The sequence below is a fragment of the Rhinichthys klamathensis genome, unplaced genomic scaffold (genome assembly GCF_029890125.1).
Source record: "Rhinichthys klamathensis goyatoka isolate OS25496 unplaced genomic scaffold, OSU_Roscu_1.1 h1tg000185l_1, whole genome shotgun sequence".
In the NCBI taxonomy this organism is placed as follows: domain Eukaryota; kingdom Metazoa; phylum Chordata; class Actinopteri; order Cypriniformes; family Leuciscidae; genus Rhinichthys; species Rhinichthys klamathensis.
Window position 1 is genome coordinate 1,199,278 of NW_026606713.1, and position 19,430 is coordinate 1,218,707.

Below are 19,430 nucleotides of genomic sequence, written 5' to 3' on the forward strand. Positions count from 1 at the left end.
TAGGCTAAACTGTTTTTAGAGATAAAACTATTTACATTCGATAATCATGAAAACAAATCTCAGATAACGGTTGACTAGGTAACAATGTGTAATTAGACCAAAGGTTCATTTTGCGCCGGAGTTCTCCTTTAAACTTTACTTTTCCGATTTCAAAGTATACGCAATCACACAGCGCCACCTAAAGCATTAGAAACTGGGTTGTCCTGCAATTGTTGTCTTATGTAAATGCATAACATTTCCTCCTAACTTAAATCAAAGGTGGTCGTTCACAACAAAGGGGTATTTACTTTCTTGAATTCAACTTTAACTACAGTTTTGCGAGCACATCTTATTCAAACTATTACACATGAATTTCTCCATTTCTTCCATTTTTCTCCTTTCCTGTAGTCACGAACAAGGACGGAGCACAAAATTCTCTCAACTTAGAGTGTTCTTGGTGTCGAAACTACTGAGCATTCTGGGACTGACTCACTGTGTTTTGGCGAGACTAGGTTTTAGAAGATCCAGCTGGGTTCGTAGTTTGCGCTCGAGGAAAAGCATTACAGGTGACTCCTTTGTAGTAGCATGTGAAGTGTTCCTGTATGTTAACAGGAATCCATCAAGTCTCTTTTGGATTGGAGCTGAACCTCTGGAAGCTTTTAGAGTGTGTTTGAGTGTTTGGACAAAACGTTCAGCTTGCTTATTACTAGAGTCGTGATAGGGCGCAGAGCGGATATGTTGCACCCCATTTGCCTTCAGGAAAAATGAAAACTCCTCAGCGCAAAACTGTGGGCCACTGACAATGACATTAGGGACACCTGAGAGTCAGTGGTCATTCACACCTTGGTCTCAGGACTGAGGGACTGGGGTGAACAATGGACAAATGGTGATGAGATCAGTCTGTGTCAATGACATGCTAATATCATCATTCTTCCCTTCCACAAATGGTACCTGGCAATTGTCTTTGCTGGCTTATCTCCTAGCCCACCTAGTTCCTTGATTGTGGTTCTTCTTTTGGAGGTGTGAGTTTTAGAGTCCTGTCCTTTTCATCATGGCAGATGAAAGGGGACTCCTGTTGTGATGAGGGGTGTCTGCTATGGAATGACAAATTTAAGAATCGGTTTAAGATCTGCTGATCCTATATCCTGACATAGCATCACATAAAAAACTAAGGTGAACTACACTGTATTTGGCATTCAAGGTGAACATGATGGCATCAGTTTACTGATAGACTTTCCAGTGAGGGGGGTTTGTCAGTCTTCGATCTTCCTACTGAGAGTCAAACTATGTGTTAATGTTTACATAATCTTATAGTCCTCGTAACCAGATGGTGCTCAAACCGTTTGATAATATTGTCAAACCCATTGATCCTGTTGATTGAAATCTTTTGAGATAGGTCTGCTGGAGTTTCACAACCAGGGGTGATTTTCTGTATTGTCTTTAGATGCTTTTGTTTCAGCAGGCACTTCTAAGGCTGTGTGTAAGGTCAACACCTTTAAGGACTGCCCACTGAATGCCTATAAGATACCATGTAAAGTTCCCTTTAATCAGACTTGATGACTGCAGCTACCAACAGCTTGTGTTCTCAATAAAGAATCCTGCTCTGTAAATGCATTTATAAATGTGCGAGTGCATCAGTTCAGAAGCTTAGAGAGAAAATGGCTGTAATCGAGTCACTTCTGCAGTTTCTCAGCACAGGTACATTACTGGGCGCGTTGCTGTTGCTTCTGGTTTTGTATTTGCTTTCCTCTGGATCCAGATCTCAGAAAGAGGGAAAAGAGCCACCGGGACCCAAACCTCTGCCGCTGCTGGGGAACCTGCTGACCCTTGACCTCGAGAGACCCTTTGACTCCTTTTGTGAGGTGGGAACTTGATACGTTTAAAATGAATAGTGGTCTAACATTTTAAGATTTGTTTGTAAATGTCTTTCTCTGTGTCCTTCAGCTGTCCAAAACCCACGGAAACATATTCCAAGTGTTTTTGGGTCCCAGAAAAACTGTTGTCTTAATTGGGTACAAAACTGTCAAAGAGGCTCTCATGAACTATGCAGAAGAGTTCAGCGACCGATATATTGACCCTGGTTTCAGGATAACGCACAACGAACATGGTAGGATTTTTTGTTGTTGTTTTTTTCAACTCTAATGAATGTACAGAAACGTAATGTACAGAACAAACTGTAAATACTAGACATGTTGAAAAACAAACATGTTGCAAATCCTTTCAGTTCCTCGTGGCCTCTCCAGGCTAATGTAATTGGGTTTAACTACTGAAGAATAAATGTGTTTTCATTAAATTTGACAATAATATGAGCTCATAATAAACAAGCACAAAATATTTGGGCGTGAACAACTTACTTAAACCATGAAAAATCTAAAAATGCCTTTTTGTTGGCTTGGAAATGTGTGCTATATCTTTAAACAAGGAGTATATGTGGATTCCCAGCAATATTTGGTGACAAAATAGTTTTTTTATATATATTTTTAAGTAACATATACATTTATAAATATACTGTAAAATCTAATTAGTTAGACTTACTTAAAAAAAACATGCAAACTGATTGTTAAAAAAAAAACAGGTGAAATAGGAATAGTAGTGTGTAGTGACAAATTTACATTTGCTCATGGTCGTGGTTGAGGAGATTCCCCCTTCCATGTGTGAAGCAATTTGAGTACCCAGAAAATCTCTATATAAATGTAACAAATTATTATTACTATTATTATTATTATTATTAAACATGTCATCTGTGAAAAGGGTCTAATATACAATTGATTTATTTTATGATGTTGTTTTATTTGCTTTAAAAAATCGTTATTGTTACAATTAATAAAAATAAATAACATTTCATTGTTTCCATTGTTTTGTTTTGCATGCAGAATACCAATTAACTGTGATTTTGCATCACTGCATCAATATGAAGAGAATTCCAATAATATAAATGAAGTTGCAGGGAATTAATAACCATAATGGTGAGTAACTTCAAACAAAAACATTTTAAGAAAATCAACATCAATTTATGGAGTTAGCTTATGTGATGTTCTCTCAAATTTGTCACTATATTGACAATTCAACATTCAAGATGACTTTGGGAAATGAGTGAGATAACTGCAGAAGTGAGGAAACAAGTGAAACATCTATTAAGAATTGCCCGCCTTAAAACTATTTTTGCTTGACAAAGTGTCACTCAAACCAATACATTAATCTTAACTTGGGTTTTCTGAGTTAAAAAGTCATAGTATGTGAATAGTACAGATTATAGAACTTTTTACAATTAAGACATTGAGTAAAGTTAACTAAAAAGTATTTTTTAGAACAACTGTTGGATTTTACAGTGTAGTCAGTGGTGAATTGACTTGTAGCTTATTAACTTGACATACAGTGTAAGCTTGATTATATGCATTATCCCAAAAATCTAAGGTTAATGTATGTTTAACTCACAAAGTAATCATTTTCTGCTTGTGTTGTTGCTGAGACTCACGGTCAGATGTTCTGTGTTGATCAGGAATCCTCTTTTCCAATGGAGAGAACTGGAGAGAGATGCGACGCTTCGCTCTCAGCAACCTGCGGGACTTCGGGATGGGCAAGAGAGGAAGTGAAGAGAAAATCATAGAGGAAATTCAGTATCTGAAAGGAGAGTTTGATAAGTTTGAAGGTACAAGCTGAAACACATTTATGGACATCTGCAATCATGCTCTTAGTTTAAAGGATCCGTTGAGAGACACTTGTTTTCTCTTCACAGGGAAACCCTTCGAAACAACAACGCCCGTGAACTACGCTGTGTCAAACATCATCTCATCTATTGTGTACGGCAGCAGATTTGAATACACAGACCCTCAATTCACAGAAATGGTCGACAGGGCAAATGAAAGTGTTCGGATTTTGGGATCGGCTTCTATGATGGTATGGAAATATGTTTTAATGTATTTTTGGTGACTTCATTTTTTTTAATCGTTAAAGGAAAAAATTAAAATTCTGTTAGTAATTACTCACCCTCATGTTGTTTTAAACCCGTAAGACCTTCGTTCATCTTTGGAACACAAGTTAACATATTTTTGATGAAATCCGATTGACAGCTATTTACTTAACACTTTGAAGGTCCAGAAAGGTAGGAAAGACATCATTAAAATAGCCCATGTGACTACAGTGGTTCAACCTTAATTTTATGAAGCGACGAGAATACTTTTTGGCGCCAAAATAACAACTTTATTCAACAATTTCTTTTCTTTCGTATCAGTCTCCGACGCACGTTCATGAGGGCACCATGACGTATGCGTGACCTCGCGTGCGTCTTCTTCTGCTTGTAAACACAGCCCTGTGTTTCCTGGTCACATGTCAGAACGCCAGCTCCTGCGTCATAACCAAACGCATGCGTCGTGGTGCTCTCTGAATTAAGTCGTTATTTTGTTTATTTGCTCACAAAAAGTATTCTCGTCGCTTCATAAAATTAAGGTTGAACCACTGTAGTCACATGGACTATTTTAATGATGTCTTTCCTACCTTTCTGGACCTTCAAAGTGTTCATTAAATAGCTGTCAATGGAGCCCCACCCGATCCATCGGATTTCATCAAAAATATTTGTGTTCCGAAGTTGAATGAAGGTCTTACGGGTTTGGAACGGCATGAGGGTGAGTAATTACCGACAGAACTTTCCTTTTTGGGTGAACTAACGTTAACCCTTTAATACATGCATTTTTTTCTCTGTGTGTACTTGCAGCTTTATAATATATTTCCGTGGCTGGGTCCGTTCCTCAACAGCAAAAGGATTATTGTAAGAAATGCGTTGAAACATAAAGCAGAAATGACGAAGTTGCTCACTGGACTGCTGGAGACTCTGAATCCACACGACCGCAGAGGGATTGTCGACACCTTTCTCATCCGCAAACAGAGCGACGAGGTACAGAAATCACCTTGTTCCATAGAAATACAGGAGAAAATAAAAAGTAATCATCAGCTTTGACTAATAAACACAATTATTTAATTAATTATTAGGCATAGTTATTAAATGAAAATTAAATATGCACAAAAGATGCTAAAACTAAATATAATTGGTGACACTTTACAATAAGGTTCCTTTTGTAAACATTAGTTAATTTAAGATGAACTAACAATGTAAAATACTTCTAAAGCATTTATTAATCATAGTTGATGTTAATTTCAACATTTATAAACACATTCAAATTAAAAGTGAATATTATTTAATAAGCCACAGGTTAACATGAACTAAACATGAGCTAACAATAAACAGTTGTATTTTTCCTAAGGCTGGCCACACACTTGAAGATTTTAAGCCTGATTTTGGGCCTGATTTGCGCCCCCACTGATCTGGGGTGTGTGACCCGATTCAAGGTTTCTCACAAACGACTTTTTGTCCAAAAAATCCTCAATTATGTGGTGTCGTTACGATTATTTTACTGCCCCTGATCGGGTCGGAGCCCGCACAATCTCAAATCATAAATATCAAATGATGTTCTCATGACTCGTGATCAGGGCTGCCTCTGATGTGATACCCGCGATAGCCAATGAGAGCGAGCAAACCTAACCCACCAGATGTTGCGTGCTTCTATAGCTGAAACTTGGCAGCCACAAACAAGCCACAAAAGTGGAGTATTGAGAAATTCCTTTAGCCTATAACAAAACTCTCGCCATCGTCCTCCATTTGTTTTTCTCAAGTCACGTTTGATCCATGACCATGAGATATCGTCTCACTGTGAAAATGTTACTACAATCGACAGGTGTGTGGTCTCGCGGTCCGGGACGAATATTCGAGTGTGTGCATTCAGAAGATTATAATGCTAAAAATCGGTTAAGAACTGCCCTTATGTCTGTGGTCCCCCACAGTTTTAAAATTGGTTAAGATTTGAAAGTCGTCTAGTCAGTGCTTACATAAAAAAAAGATGAATTACTCTAACAAAGGTATTGCTCATGGTTAGTTCACGTTAAGGCTAACTAACTAACATCAACTATTTGGATCTTATTGTAAAGTGTTACTATCACATTTTGTCTGAGTTTCAGTTGTATTCTTATTGGTTTCCTGTTCTGTTTCCTTTTTTAGCTTTTGTTACCATGGTCATTCATTGTTTGTTTGATTAATGCACTGCACCTTGATTACCGTTGGTACTGAGCCTGTTTTTTGTTAGTCTTTGTTCTGTCTTCATCAATAATAGTTGGTTGTTCTATGTTTTTTTTTTTTTATCTGAGTGTCATTGTTATATTTGAGTTTGTGAATAAATAGAGAATGCTGCAATCAGATCTTGCTATGTGTGTGTGTGTGTATGTATGTGTATATACATATATAATTACTGTGTAATCCCCTATTTTGTAGAGGGCGATCAAAATGACAATTGTAACCTAAGATTTTGAGTATTAAAAACATGGTAGCATCATTATTATTTTTACACAGAGATTGGTAGTCCAATTAGTAAAATCTCTTGACTTTTTCAATCCTTGATGCATCATATGCCAAAAGTAACATTTCAGAAATGAAAAAAATAAAAACTTTTCTGTTTCTTTCCTCCAAAGTTTGCATGTCCTATTGGATTTTGGGTCTTAAATGTTTTTTTTTTATGTTTCAGTTTTCTAATTATTACAAGTTTAATTGAGCATTTTGAATGTATTTTTGCTTGTCAGCAATCCTGTATGAAGAACTCATACTTTCACGATGAGAATCTAATGATGACTGTGACAGATCTGTTTATCGCTGGTACTGACACGACGGGAACGACTCTGCGCTGGGGTTTGATGCTCATGGCCAAATACCCTCATATACAGGGTAAAAAACTGAGTAATGCCAAGAGTTTTTTCTTAATGCTGAGTTCAATGGTGTCCATTGGAAAAAAAAACATACGTTGCATTTGTGTGCAGATCGAGTTCATGAGGAGATTGACCGAGTGATCGGTGGACGTCAGCCAGTGGTGGAAGATAGAAAGAAATTACCGTATACAGACGCTGTGATTCATGAAACCCAGAGACTGGCTAATATTATTCCCTTGAGTCTGCATATGACCACCTGTGATGTCCACTTCAATGGATACTTCATCAAGAAGGTCAGTCAGATGAATAAGGGCCAATCCCAATTCTACCCCTTACTCCTTCACTTTCCCCTTCCCTTCTGTTTTACGTGTGCACGTGGGGTAGGACTGTCTCGATTCTCTTTTGGTTGCTGGGGGAGGGCTAGGGGAAAGGGCCAGATAGCCATTCAAACGAAGATTTTTCTGGACCACACTTCAAACGAAGGGGAATGAGAAGTGTCACTGCATACACCGGCTACTAGTGATGCGCGGGTCGACTCGTAACCCGGGGACCCCGCGGGTAACATTAGAAACATTAGAAACATTAACAATCTAATGTTTGGGAACGGTTCTCAGAAGTAGTTGCAGCAGGAGACAACAGTAGTATCGGCTACCTGAATTGCAACTCGTGTGAAAAATATACAAACAGTAGCGCCACAAAACGGCACTTCCAGCATGTCAAGACATATTTGTGGGGGGTCTAAGAAATAAAAAATGGTTTAGCCTATTAGATGAATGCAAACGCTGCTTTGTAAATGTTGAAAATGTTTATTAATATGACCTGATTTGGTTCATATTCATAATCGTCTGTTGTTGCCAGTTTACAGGGCGATGTTTCCAAGCACTTTCAGGCTGAAATAAAGGCTGTTTTCATTTACATTACAATGCCTAGCTACTATTTAACGGTCGCGGGTGCAGGGCGGGGCGGGTTGTAAAAATAGAGACAGTGGTGCGATGCGGGCTGAAGCGGCCCAAATAATTTCATAAAAGCGGGACCCGCGTGTTGGAAAAAAAGCAGACCCGCACATCACTACCGGCTACAGACGCAAAATGGCTGCCCAAGCAAAAAACGAGACCCATAAATGTACGAATTTTTTTCTTTAAAAAGTATTTTAACGACAAATAATGGTTTGCTTTGTTACATTCAATCTTGTGTTCATATTTACGGTCAGTTTCTTCAAAGAAACGTTTGTAAAAAAGAAACGCTAAAATTGCTATAGTTTGCTAATCCCGCAACATATTTTCATGTCTAATAACTGGTGAATGTAATTGCAGAAGGGAATTGGCTTATATTTTACCGTACATCTGCTATGAACGCATTGTTTTCTTGTGGTTCTATGTGAACACGATATAAACCAACAGTGCTTCCAGTTTCGTGCTTTTTGCAACATGATCAGATCAACCAGTCTTGTAGTCTTTATCAAACAGGGACACCTGAGGAAACCCCGGCGATCATTTCGAGCTGGCGATCAACGTTTCTTTAAAACCTGATCCACCATGCAAACTTAGGCGTCAAAAATATTGTCATCTCTGTTGTTTTTTGCGAACTTCACAAGGCAAATGCAAAAACATAGCTGTAACCCAAGCAACTGAGATGACTGCAGCTGTCGACGGCATCTTGGAAGTTTGTGATAAACATCGGCGCATGTCCTGTGACGTAGGCGCTGGCTGGTGTCCCATTTCTTAGGGGAATATTTTTACCCCTACGCCTTGACACTCTGTTTTTTTTTTTAAATAAATCTTTTTTTTGGAGGATGAAAGATGTTACATTTGACAGGAAGTGAAACAGTTCTCCAGTTTAATTTTTTATCTTAAGCAACCAAAACCTTATACAATAAAAAATGAAAAAATAAAACATTCCTTAATAGTGATGCACCGATGTGAAAATTGTGGCCGATACCGAACAATATTTTAAATTTTTTATTAAGCTGTTCTTGTCTTTACTAAAATCTAAATTAGATAATCAAAGGGAAGAGTGCTCTTTAAAATCACGAGGGAGCGATTTGACCGATGATTTTGGCTAACGCAATAGACTCGCTGTTTTTTCTGATGCTGAGAATCGTCTTTACCATACATAATACATTAATTACAAATGTAACTAAGTTAAACGCGTGTTTAAACTACACCTGGGGGAAACTCACTTCACCTTCAGAGGCTCTAGGGCAGCTCAGTCTCTCCAGTCTGGTTGCAGGGCCACCGCACAACAGCAGACTCGCTGTGTGTGTGTGTGTGTGTGTGTGTGAGGCTGTGAGCCAGGGGGAGGGGCTAATAATTCATTTAAAATCAAAAATTTAATTGTTCACTTTTGGTAAACGTATTGTTTATTTCACTGTTTTGAGAAGCTTGTGGACATAGTGGCGGGTTGTTTTTACAAGTACATTTTTTGGATCATCAGAGTTAGGGGGGCAGCTGGGGAGGCCCTAGAGCAGGGGTCTCAAACTCAACTTAACTGGGGGCCGCTGGAGGTAGAGTCGGGGTCAGGCTGGGCCGCATCAAGTATTCCACAAAAAATAGTATTCAAGTATTCCAAAAAAGGAGCACAACTGATCCAATCTTCATGAGCTGTCCTTCTGACAGTTGAAGTTCATTTTCCTTATACACAAAATCTTTGTGATACTTCATTTTACAAACATTCTTTTTCTTTTCCTTATAACACATATTTTTGATACTTATATTTGCTTATGTCCTTTTTATTTTCTTTATACAACACATTAATGATATTGAATGGTTTTTTTTTGGAAGGCACATTTCCTTTTATTATACTTAGAAAAACGATTATTGCTTTTGAAATACAAATATTTGCAGTCATGTCTGCCCGTCTTAGGACCTGTTCACATATCGCGTCTTTTGCGCGCTCAAGTTCGTTATTTCAAATGTAGGTGCGCGGTATGCGCGCTCATAATGGTCGTGGTGCGACGCGCTCGTTTTTTCCAAGCGCGTGCGCGCCGCATCGAGATACAAACATCTCAACTTTTCAGAATGCCGCAAGCATATCAACGGCAACCGCCCTAGCGCTTTGGAAAAAGGAGAACGCGGCGCGCCTAGCGTTTTCTACGCGTTTTTGGGCGCTAAATGTGAATTCAGCCTTATTTAATTATTTTTACACATGTATAGTGTCTCAGGCAAATTACTGACTTTGCACAAATCAAAACAAACCTTCTTATCAACCTGCTGGACACATATTACAAGCTCAAAATGATTATTCTCACATTGTTTTAGAGCAGGGGTCTCCAACACGTCGCTCGCGAGCTACCAGTAGCTCGTGGCATGTTCACATATCGCGCTCACATATTTTGCTTGCTCAAGTTCGTTATTTCAAATGTAGGCACGCGGCAAGCACGCTCATAAGTGACGCGCTCATTTTTTCCAGGCGCAGTAAGTTTGTACTTCGCGGTTGTCTATGACAACTATTGACAACAAACCCACCGTAAGCTGTCATGAGACTATCTATGGTAGCCCATAAGGGATAAAAAATATATTTTTTTTTTTTTAAAACGCGGCACACGCAACGACGGGCCGCACTAACATTAAACTTTAATGTCAAGTAGGGGCCGCGAGTTTGAGACCACTGCTCTAGAGTGAGGCTCTAGGGGGCTCTTGCCCCCCTGTAGATCCGCCCCTGAAGATCAGCAGGTAACTCCGAGCTTGGGCTAGCTTGTGTAGCCATGTTGTCTTCACTTGCGGCATTTTCGTCCATCTCGGTCGTTTTTTGCCCTCAGTCACATCTTTTTGGTCTCATTTAGTTGTGCAAAGTTATGCCTTAACGTACACGTAATCAACTCAAGGTGCGCCAGACTTTATGTCGAAAAAATGAGGTAGAAAATAAAAAGTAATTCGGGAGCCAATTCTCACACGTCTACTCGTTACATGCTCAGACCGGAAGCCTCCGACACTCTGTTTCAAGGGGAAGGCCAGGGTTCTCAAGTCTCACGCATTGGCCGTGAGACACACGCAATTCAACTGGTTCACACGCTCACACGCCTAGGGTGACCAGAAGTCCCGAAAAATTCGGGACAGTCCCGAAATCTAAGATGTTGTCCCGAATCCCGAAATCGGCCTTAATTGTCCCGAAAATTATACTAAACTTTTATAACTTTTGTTAAAGCAAAATCTTAATATAAAACATTAAAAACTGTCCGTGGAAGTTGAGTCGTCCTGCAGCCAGCCCCCTCAAGTTTCAGCAGCCGCAGCCGCGAGGACAGTGAATGTGCAGGCAGCCAGTCTAAACTTTTGTTTTTTACGCGCGTCAATTTCGCTCTTGACGCGCGAATGGATTCAAAGTGTTTACGCGTATAAACTAGACGCGGTAGGCGGTACTTTTTTTGTGGCAGACTAAAGACTAATGACAGACTGTTAATCTTTGAATAAAAATATATGTTTGGTTCAGGTTTGAACCAAAACATATTTTGAACCAAAACCTGGTTCAAAATATGAACCCCCCCCCCCCCCCCCCAAACCCCGCCCGCCCCGTCCCGTCCCGTCCAGAATTTCAGCCAATCTCAACTGGTCACCCTACACACGGCACACCGTGTATTTCTCACGCTGAAAAGGAATGGCAACCAAGTTGTCCTGCGAGCTTTATATATAACGTTGTATTCGAGGCGCAGGCACACAAAGTGACGTTTCCTGCCGCTAGCACGTATCTCGGCCAGATTGCGTTCGTTACTAGCTAGGCATCATAGATCACAACCAGGCCAGAAGCTTTGGCTCAGTTTGGCTAGCTTACGTTATCTGAAACTAAGGGAAATGTTAGTGGGTATGGGAAGGAATGAAAATGCATTTCTTCATTTTATTTTAAATTAAATATTATACTGTATTAATAGTCTTTCTAGTTAAGGCTACATGTATTAAAGCAAAGTGCTCTGGGTAATATTTTATATCCTGTCAAAACATACATTAATCATTGCCATTGCATTTGTATTTTTCAAAGATGTCAGGGAAAAAGCAAAAATATATTTTATCATTCTGGGCACCAAAGGGTAAGGCCCCTAAAAAGGTTGCAAGGCATCAAAATGTGCAACAAACACTTACAACACAAAACACATTTCATAAGCTGGATTGTGTACTCTTGTGTACACACACACACACAAACACACTCACACACACATACTCTAATATGTCCATTTGTTCACAATGTCCCACCACACAATAATTCAAAATGCAAAAAGATTTGTTTTTCCAAACTGTTTGGAGCAATTTGTTATATTTTTGTAATTTTTGTATATTTGTAATTTTAAAATATATAACATTAAAGAGTATATTTGATGTGATGAATTGCTCTGTCATTTATCAGATTTACCAATTGTTATAATTTCAATTTGTGTTGGTTAATTATGAACAATGGGTAAAATTGGGGGGCGGGGATGGGCGGGGGCGGGGCTCCATTAGGGCTCCTCCCCTAACCGCATGTGATCTCACTCCAAGCTTTTGATAAAACTTGAGAACCCTGGGGAAGGCGAAGTGTTAGGGGTTGGGCTAGATGATGGGGTAAGTGGTATAATTGGGATTGGGCCTAATATGTAGGCCTAGAAACGAGACCATGTGCATCTTGAACATTGTTTTTTTCTCCAATTTTCTAGGGTACCACTGTAGTTCCTCTGCTGACGTCTGTTTTGAAGGATCCAAGCGAATGGGAGAAACCGAACAGCTTTTACCCAGAACACTTCCTAGATGAGAAGGGCCAGTTAGTCAAGAGAGATGCTTTCATGCCCTTTTCTGCAGGTATACGCTAAACTCTAAACACCCAGTCTTTTGAGAAATAAACATTTGATTTGGAATTAAAAACAGTCTCTCTCTCTCTCTCTCTCTCTCTCTCTCTCTCTCTCTCTCTCTCTCTCTCTCTCTCTCTCTCTCTCTCTCTCTCTCTCTCTCTCTCTCTCTCTCTCTCTCTCTCTCTCTCTCTCTCTCTCTCTCTCTCTCTCTCTCTCTCTCTCTCTCTCTCTCACTCACTCACTCACTCACTCACTCACTCACTCACTCTCAGGCCGAAGGGCTTGTTTGGGAGAGAGTTTGGCCCGGATGGAGCTCTTCCTGTTCTTCACTTCCCTCCTTCAGAGCTACCACTTCACAACTCCACCTGGAGTGTCTGGAGATGATCTGGATCTCAAAGGAATAGTCGGAGTCACGTTGAATCCGTCCCCTCACAAGCTGTGTGCGATCAGACGCTCCTGACACTGGACAATCAAAACAGAAACATCACATTTGACCTCAGTTTAAATAAAACCTGACAATGAGTTAACTTGTTCGGATTAAATTAACAAAATGTATGCAATTAACTCCACTTCTGACGTTTTTTATTGCATAAAAGATCTTGAGCAGCAGGTGCATTTTGTATTGGTTATTGTTTTTTAATGGTTTCCCAGATTTAATTATTTTTAGAAGGATTAATACCTTGACATGCATAATCTCATCAAAAGTAACCTTATATTTTTATTTATCAATAAATAAATAAATACAAAAAATTACTTTAGACACCACCAAGATACCAGAATAAACAATAATCTACATAAAATAAATACTGATCAGAAAATACCATTTTAAATCAACATCAATCACAAATATAAATAAATATAAACATAAACAACAGTAAACATAACAACAACAACAGTGAGAGTCTAATGATAACATGTGCAGTCCACCTTAAAATAAGATGATAAAGATAGTTTAAACAACCGAAATGATGTAATGGATGCAGGTAAATTATTCCAGTCTTTTGGGGCTTTAAACATAAATGCTCTTTTGCCAAGTGTTTTTTTTTTTTTTTTTGCACGAGGAAAAAGAAAATAAATCTGGACAGAGTGCCTAACTTGGTGGTTTGAAGAAAAGGGTGCAAAGTATTGTTGTAGATAACTAGGATATTTAAAATAAATACAGTTAATTATAAATTGAAGCCAATAAATATGCCTTCTCACACACAAAGATAACCACTGGAGTGAATTATACCTTGTACAGTGATGTGTGTAAAAAGAGCATCCTAAAACGAATCTGCAAATTCTATTGTATGCTGTATTAAGCGAGGCAAGATCAGATGTTCCGTTTGATAAACCACATCACAATAATCAAATGACGGAAATATCAATTGAGAAACAAGTGTCTTACGAACACTATCAGAGAAACAATTTCGAGATCGATGCAAGATACTCATTCCAACATTGACTTTACGTAAAACATGATTAATGTGTGGTTTAAAAGAAAGTTTAGAATCAAGCCATAAACCCTATTTAATTATTTAATATTTAATTAACCATATTTAAGATATTTAATAGTATCAACTCTATGCAAAGGAGTGCCGTCTTTACATGATACAACACAAGAACAGGTTTTGGATTAAGTTTCTGTCTAGAACCAAAAATCATAGTATATGACTTGGTTTTATTAAGCACTTATTTGTTATTTGAACCTGACATTTTCTATGAAGTAATGGTAGATTATTTATTTACATAAATACAAAAAAGAAGTGGTCCCAGAATTGAACCTTGATTTGATGCACACCTGTTTGTTGAATCAGAAGATCAGATTTACTCCCATTTAGGACAACACGTTGTTTTCTGTTATGCAGATATGATTTAAACCACAAAACTTTACCTAAAAGCAAATAACGATCAACCAAATCAAAAGCTTTAGTTAAATCAAGAAAAATAGCAACTGTGAGGTTGCCATTATCTGAAGCTGAAAACACATCATTAGTACACTTGAGTAATGCAGTCAGGGCCGCATTAAGAGCTCACTGGGCCCCACACCCACCACTTTAGGTCACCAACTACAGAGAGAGAGAGAAAACCCCCCCCACATTTTTCTAAACTAAAATTTCATAATTCTTGTGACCAATTTCAATATCACAAAAAATAATGGTAGCTTAAGAAAATAATCTCAAGCTTACTGATGACTAGAGTCACAAATAACAATAGAACAAAGGCACATAAGAAATCGACCTACTTGAAAAACTTAAAGCACTGAATATTATATTGTATAAAAGTAATCAAATATACAATACATAATTTTTACTATAAATTCAACATTCATTCTTATTTATTTTACAAAAGTGATTCAGTCAAGGGCAGTAAATTACTTTCTTTCTGATTTTTGATTAACATTATTGACACAAATGGTGACAGCAGCTTTATTAGCTTTATTACTCAAGTGCGCTGCCGCTGTGCAAAACCGTCTCAAGTTCACCATGGTCTCAAAACGAGCATTTACAATTCTCTCCCGCTGCTTACTGTGCCTGAGCAGTTTAAAATAATTTGTATCTAAACCACAATGCTTAAAAACGTGTTTAAATTATAAACTTACATCATGGCGCAGCAAAATTTACATATTTCTACCGGATATATTATCGCCAGCCCTTTAGGCGAATATAGAGTTTGATTAAACACAAAAAGCAATATCATACATCCATCAAGTTAATAATCAAACTTACCGAAAATTGGTTCATGTTTTGCTCATGTTTCCTCTGCTGTTTAGCTTTTTAAAAATTCATTTTTTGAGCCCCACTCGCACATGTTTTTTTTTTAAAAGATGTCATTTTTATCTATGCTATTAGATGAAGATAATGCGTGACAATTTTAAGAATAGTCTAGAATGAAGTGAGTGTAGGCGATTGATTGCGTAGCCTATATTAAGGAGCAGGCAGCCATCATCTGATAGGCCTACGTGCAGCAGCAGGTCGGTCGTTCACAAGTTAAATATAGAATAAATGTATTTGAATGGTATTTCAAATTAAAACGTGACGTTTCAATTCATCATGCCCTGCATTGTGAATTGATTGACAAGCTACCTGACCAATCATAACGCCGAATACGCAATTTTGGCCGACAACAAAACTGTCGGTATTAACGTCGGTGGACTTGAACTTGAAAAACGGTATTGTTTAAATTACTTAAATGACAATATTTGAAAGTTGAGACTTTGTTTCATATCAACAGTAAGCTGCTCTGAGCTCTCTCTTGTATGTCGGCGCGTAGTCACTCAGTGTAACGTTAGTCTTTGCCCCGCGATGCATTTTCCACTGCGTGAGTGAGAACATTATGTGCGTGACTCGTGAGAGCCGCCTGGCATTGTCACACAGTAACTAAAAAAGACGGGTCTTTGCGAACGGTTACAATAATATTAATGATAATGATTCCATGGTAATGCATGGAATATACGGTCGGCAAAGCGCCACTGAATAACAGGGCTAATTTGTGGGGGGCGTGGTAAGGCAAGTAGTCAATCTGCTCCACAGCCAATCACGGGCCCCCTCCTTGCTTGGGCCCCGGGGCTTTAGCCCCGCCTAGCCCTATTGTTAATGCGGCCGTGAATGCAGTAGTTGTAGAGTGATTGGACCTAAAGCCAGATTGAGATGATGATAGAATGTTATTAATACATAAATAATTTGAAAGTTGTTTATGAATTTTTTTTGTTGAAAACTTTAGATATAGATCATATAATAGAAATTGGTCTGTTATTTTTGAGATCAAGTATATCACCTCCCTTATGAAGTGGAGTAATGCGTGCACATTTACAGATCACAGGCAACTCACATGTAGACAAAGAAAGATTAAATAAACCAGCAAGTGGATACATGAGAATATGAGAAGATAATTTAAGATACCTATTTTCAATTCCATCTAGTCCAGCACTAGCCTGGATGCCAGCCCAAACCCCGCCCACAACATTTTTTGGTCGGGAAGTTCGGTCTGGACTCGATCCATTGAGGAGTAATTATGATCAGTCAAAAAATGTTCGGGCCAATCAAATTGCCAGGGCGGGCTTTATACGATGATGGACAGATGATCTGCAGTTACGTAATCACGTCATCAAAGAGCGCTTGGTTTGAACTGGTTTTTCAACAAAGATGACTGCAACTGGAGAATAGAGATGTATAGATTCCGCTATCGCGTCTGTTTTAGAAGAAATCGACAGCGCATTCATTTTAAAAGACGAACAGAGAACTGCAATAAAGGCATTTGTCGATCGTCAAGATGTGTTTTCCATCCTTCCTACAGGATTCGGCAAAAGTTTAATTTATCAGCTGGCTCCGATGGTCGTTAAGAATATGGGAGGCAATGAAAACCCAGTTGTCATTGTGGTTTCTCCTTTGGTCGCGCTCATGGAAGACCAAGTAAAAGAAGCAACCGAAATGGGCATCACGGTGATGCAACTCATGTCACGGTGATGCAACTCATGTCAAAGCCATCGCTGCATCAAACAATGGTGACGCTTTGTTTTACTACTCGCACGCGGCACACCATACCCATACTGGTAGTCACTGTACCCCTTATAAGCGGTGTATTTCTTTTAATTATAAATTATTAGATGCTACTCATCATTTTGTATTTAAATCATCATTAAATACATCATTAAAACATAATTTTTTGTTTCCCGGTCTCTTTTCTCTTAAGACTCAAATGAACACGCTTCTTCAGCCTGGTGTCTTTCGTCATCTCTCCATTTATTAAAATCAGTCAAGATGCGCTCCAACCATGTTATAAAGTTGAGACAGGTCAGACAAATGCGAGCAGATTTGTTGGCTTTATTGTCGAGATCTAATCCTAAACGGAGAACTTGTTCGTATATACATTCACATTTTCTGTCACAAAACTTGTTTTTGCAGTACTCCGCGAATCCTTAAATTCTTTTTGCAACACCGGCAAAGGTCGTTAACACTCATTTTTCTTTTAAATACTTTTCCAGACTGGGTGCAGTTCAGGGGCCGTATTCACAAAGAATTTTATCTTACCACTAGGAGTACTCCTAAATCGCACTAAAATATTTTAGCTAGGAGTTTTCTCTGAAAAAAAGTTATTCACAGCGCCTTTCAGACCCACTCTTAGTAAGGAAAAATGACAACTCCTAAACTAAGAGTGAGTCTTCGTTGCTATGGATGACGTCACTTCTCAGGCACGAGCTTCCTCGCAATGATCACGGTGATTGGTTGTTAGATGACAGGGCCATCATGCGGATCATAACACAGACGCAACAAATCATGGAATTACGACATCTAAATATGTCTGTGTCCTACACAAAATAATAATAGTAATGTCATCGAAATGCGTATATAATGACATGTTTGTGCAGGCCCCAGTGAAGTGTAATTCTAAAAAGGCAGAGAGAGAGAAAAGTCGTGAATTAAAATAAATTAAATCAAGGTAGCCTAATACCCTAATGAAAACCTCCACTTGCCTAATAATGAAAAACAACACTTGCATTAACACTCGCTTGGTTAATTGACATCCTATTAGCCTAAATAGACTACTTAAAGCAAGGAAATGTTGCTCTTATTGAAGTAATGTAATAGTTGAATGACAGTGGATTATGAAGTCGCCAAAACGTAAAAGAAAGCCCAACTGGACGCAGGATCAGTTACTGCTGCTGGCCGAGTTGGTGCTGAAAAAAAAAAAAAACATAATAAAAGTGAAATTCGGCACTGGGATATCAAGCAAAACTAAGCGTGAGAATGGGAGATGATTTGTTTGCAGATCAATGCAGCATTCCCGCTTGTGTCGCGGACCCCGGACGACTGCGAGAGGCGGTGGTGTGCGCTATCCTTTGTGAATAGGTCTTAGTGAGTTAGGAGTCCTCTCGACTTCTTTTAAGCTGTCCCAGACTTAGGTGCTACTTTTAGGGCTAAAATGCTTCGTGAATTACTCTTAGTGAAAAAAATTAGGAGTCCTAAATTTAAGAGTGACACGCCCATTATTTTTAGGAGTTGCTCCTAAATTCGCCAGTTAGGAGCTACTTTTAGCCTTAAAATTCTTTGTGAATACGGCCCCAGTTCTGTTGACAACTCGCTCAACATGTGTCACTTACTGCGTTGCTCTGATTGGTTGTAGGTCTATCCAATTGAGTGCAGAGTTTGTTTTTTTCCTGGTTCGATTAAGACACGCCTCATAATCAAAGCCCTATGGAGCAGTTTCAGACTCACATTCTGAATAGAATATGAGTATGACAAAGTCAGGCTAGTCCAGCACCACTAGTCACCTTTAATTCACCAATGGTATTCTGAACATCAATTGGTACAATCTTCCAAAATGAAAATGAACTATTACAAGATGCAGTCTCATTAAAAGTATCAGTATTCAAGTAAGACGCAGATACTAAAGTAGACCAGACTGAAGAAAAATGCTGATTAAATTCTTGAGCAATAGATAAAGAGTCATGTAGTATTGTATTATCAACTCTAATATGATTAATTGAATGTTTATTTGATGTACTAATAATGTTTTTAATATTATTCTAAAATTGTTTAGGATTTTTATAATGAAAAAAAAATTCTTAATTAGAATAATTAGTATAATTCTTAATTAGAATAATTAGAATAATTAATAATTAGACTTTGCATTTCGAGTTCCCTTTCGAGAACTAACGCTTCGTATTGCGTAGCTAATACGCAGTGGGGAAACTCCTTTTCCACGAAATATTGAAGCAATAATTTAAAACACAGTGCAGCTGCACAATGAAACACAGCAGAGCGTCTAGCTCGCTCATTGGCTGTGCTGCGGCAACTGCACATCCAATGGCCGAGCGCCTCAGACACCCGACCCAATCAACTGACTTGGCGCCGAATACGTCAGAGCGCGCCTAAATGGGTGTGGCCTAAGCCTATAAAGATCGCTCATTTCAGCCAAAATATCAGATTCACTCAACTTCAGCGACACTTCATTCACGTTGATTCCTCACTGAAGC

At 38.7% G+C, this 19,430-nt stretch overlaps 1 protein-coding gene across 2 annotated transcripts; it reads left to right on the forward strand.

Moving 5' to 3' along the window:
- The first annotated feature begins 1,610 nt into the window (after positions 1-1,610).
- Positions 1,611-13,088, forward strand: LOC130095097 (cytochrome P450 2K1-like). Of its 2 annotated transcripts, XM_056261753.1 has the most exons (9): positions 1,611-1,841; positions 1,924-2,086; positions 3,479-3,628; positions 3,716-3,876; positions 4,691-4,870; positions 6,604-6,745; positions 6,838-7,019; positions 12,344-12,485; positions 12,748-13,088. In XM_056261753.1, exons 1-9 carry the CDS (start codon positions 1,638-1,640, stop codon positions 12,933-12,935), a joined length of 1,512 nt encoding a protein of 503 aa, XP_056117728.1. In that variant the 5' UTR covers positions 1,611-1,637; the 3' UTR covers positions 12,936-13,088. The 2 variants fall into 2 exon arrangements, with proteins under 2 accessions (XP_056117728.1, XP_056117729.1); XM_056261754.1 differs by lacking the exon at positions 4,691-4,870 and having other exon boundaries at positions 1,612-1,841.
- The last annotated feature ends 6,342 nt before the right edge of the window (positions 13,089-19,430 follow it).

Coding starts and splice junctions, on each gene's coding strand:
- LOC130095097 (XM_056261753.1), top strand. CDS start 1,638: ATGGCTGTAATCGAGTCACTTCTGCAGTTTCTCAGCACAGGTACATTA. Junction 3,629..3,715: donor AGAGTTTGATAAGTTTGAAG/GTACAAGCTGAA, acceptor TTCTCTTCACAG/GGAAACCCTTCGAAACAACA. Junction 3,877..4,690: donor TGGGATCGGCTTCTATGATG/GTATGGAAATAT, acceptor GTGTACTTGCAG/CTTTATAATATATTTCCGTG.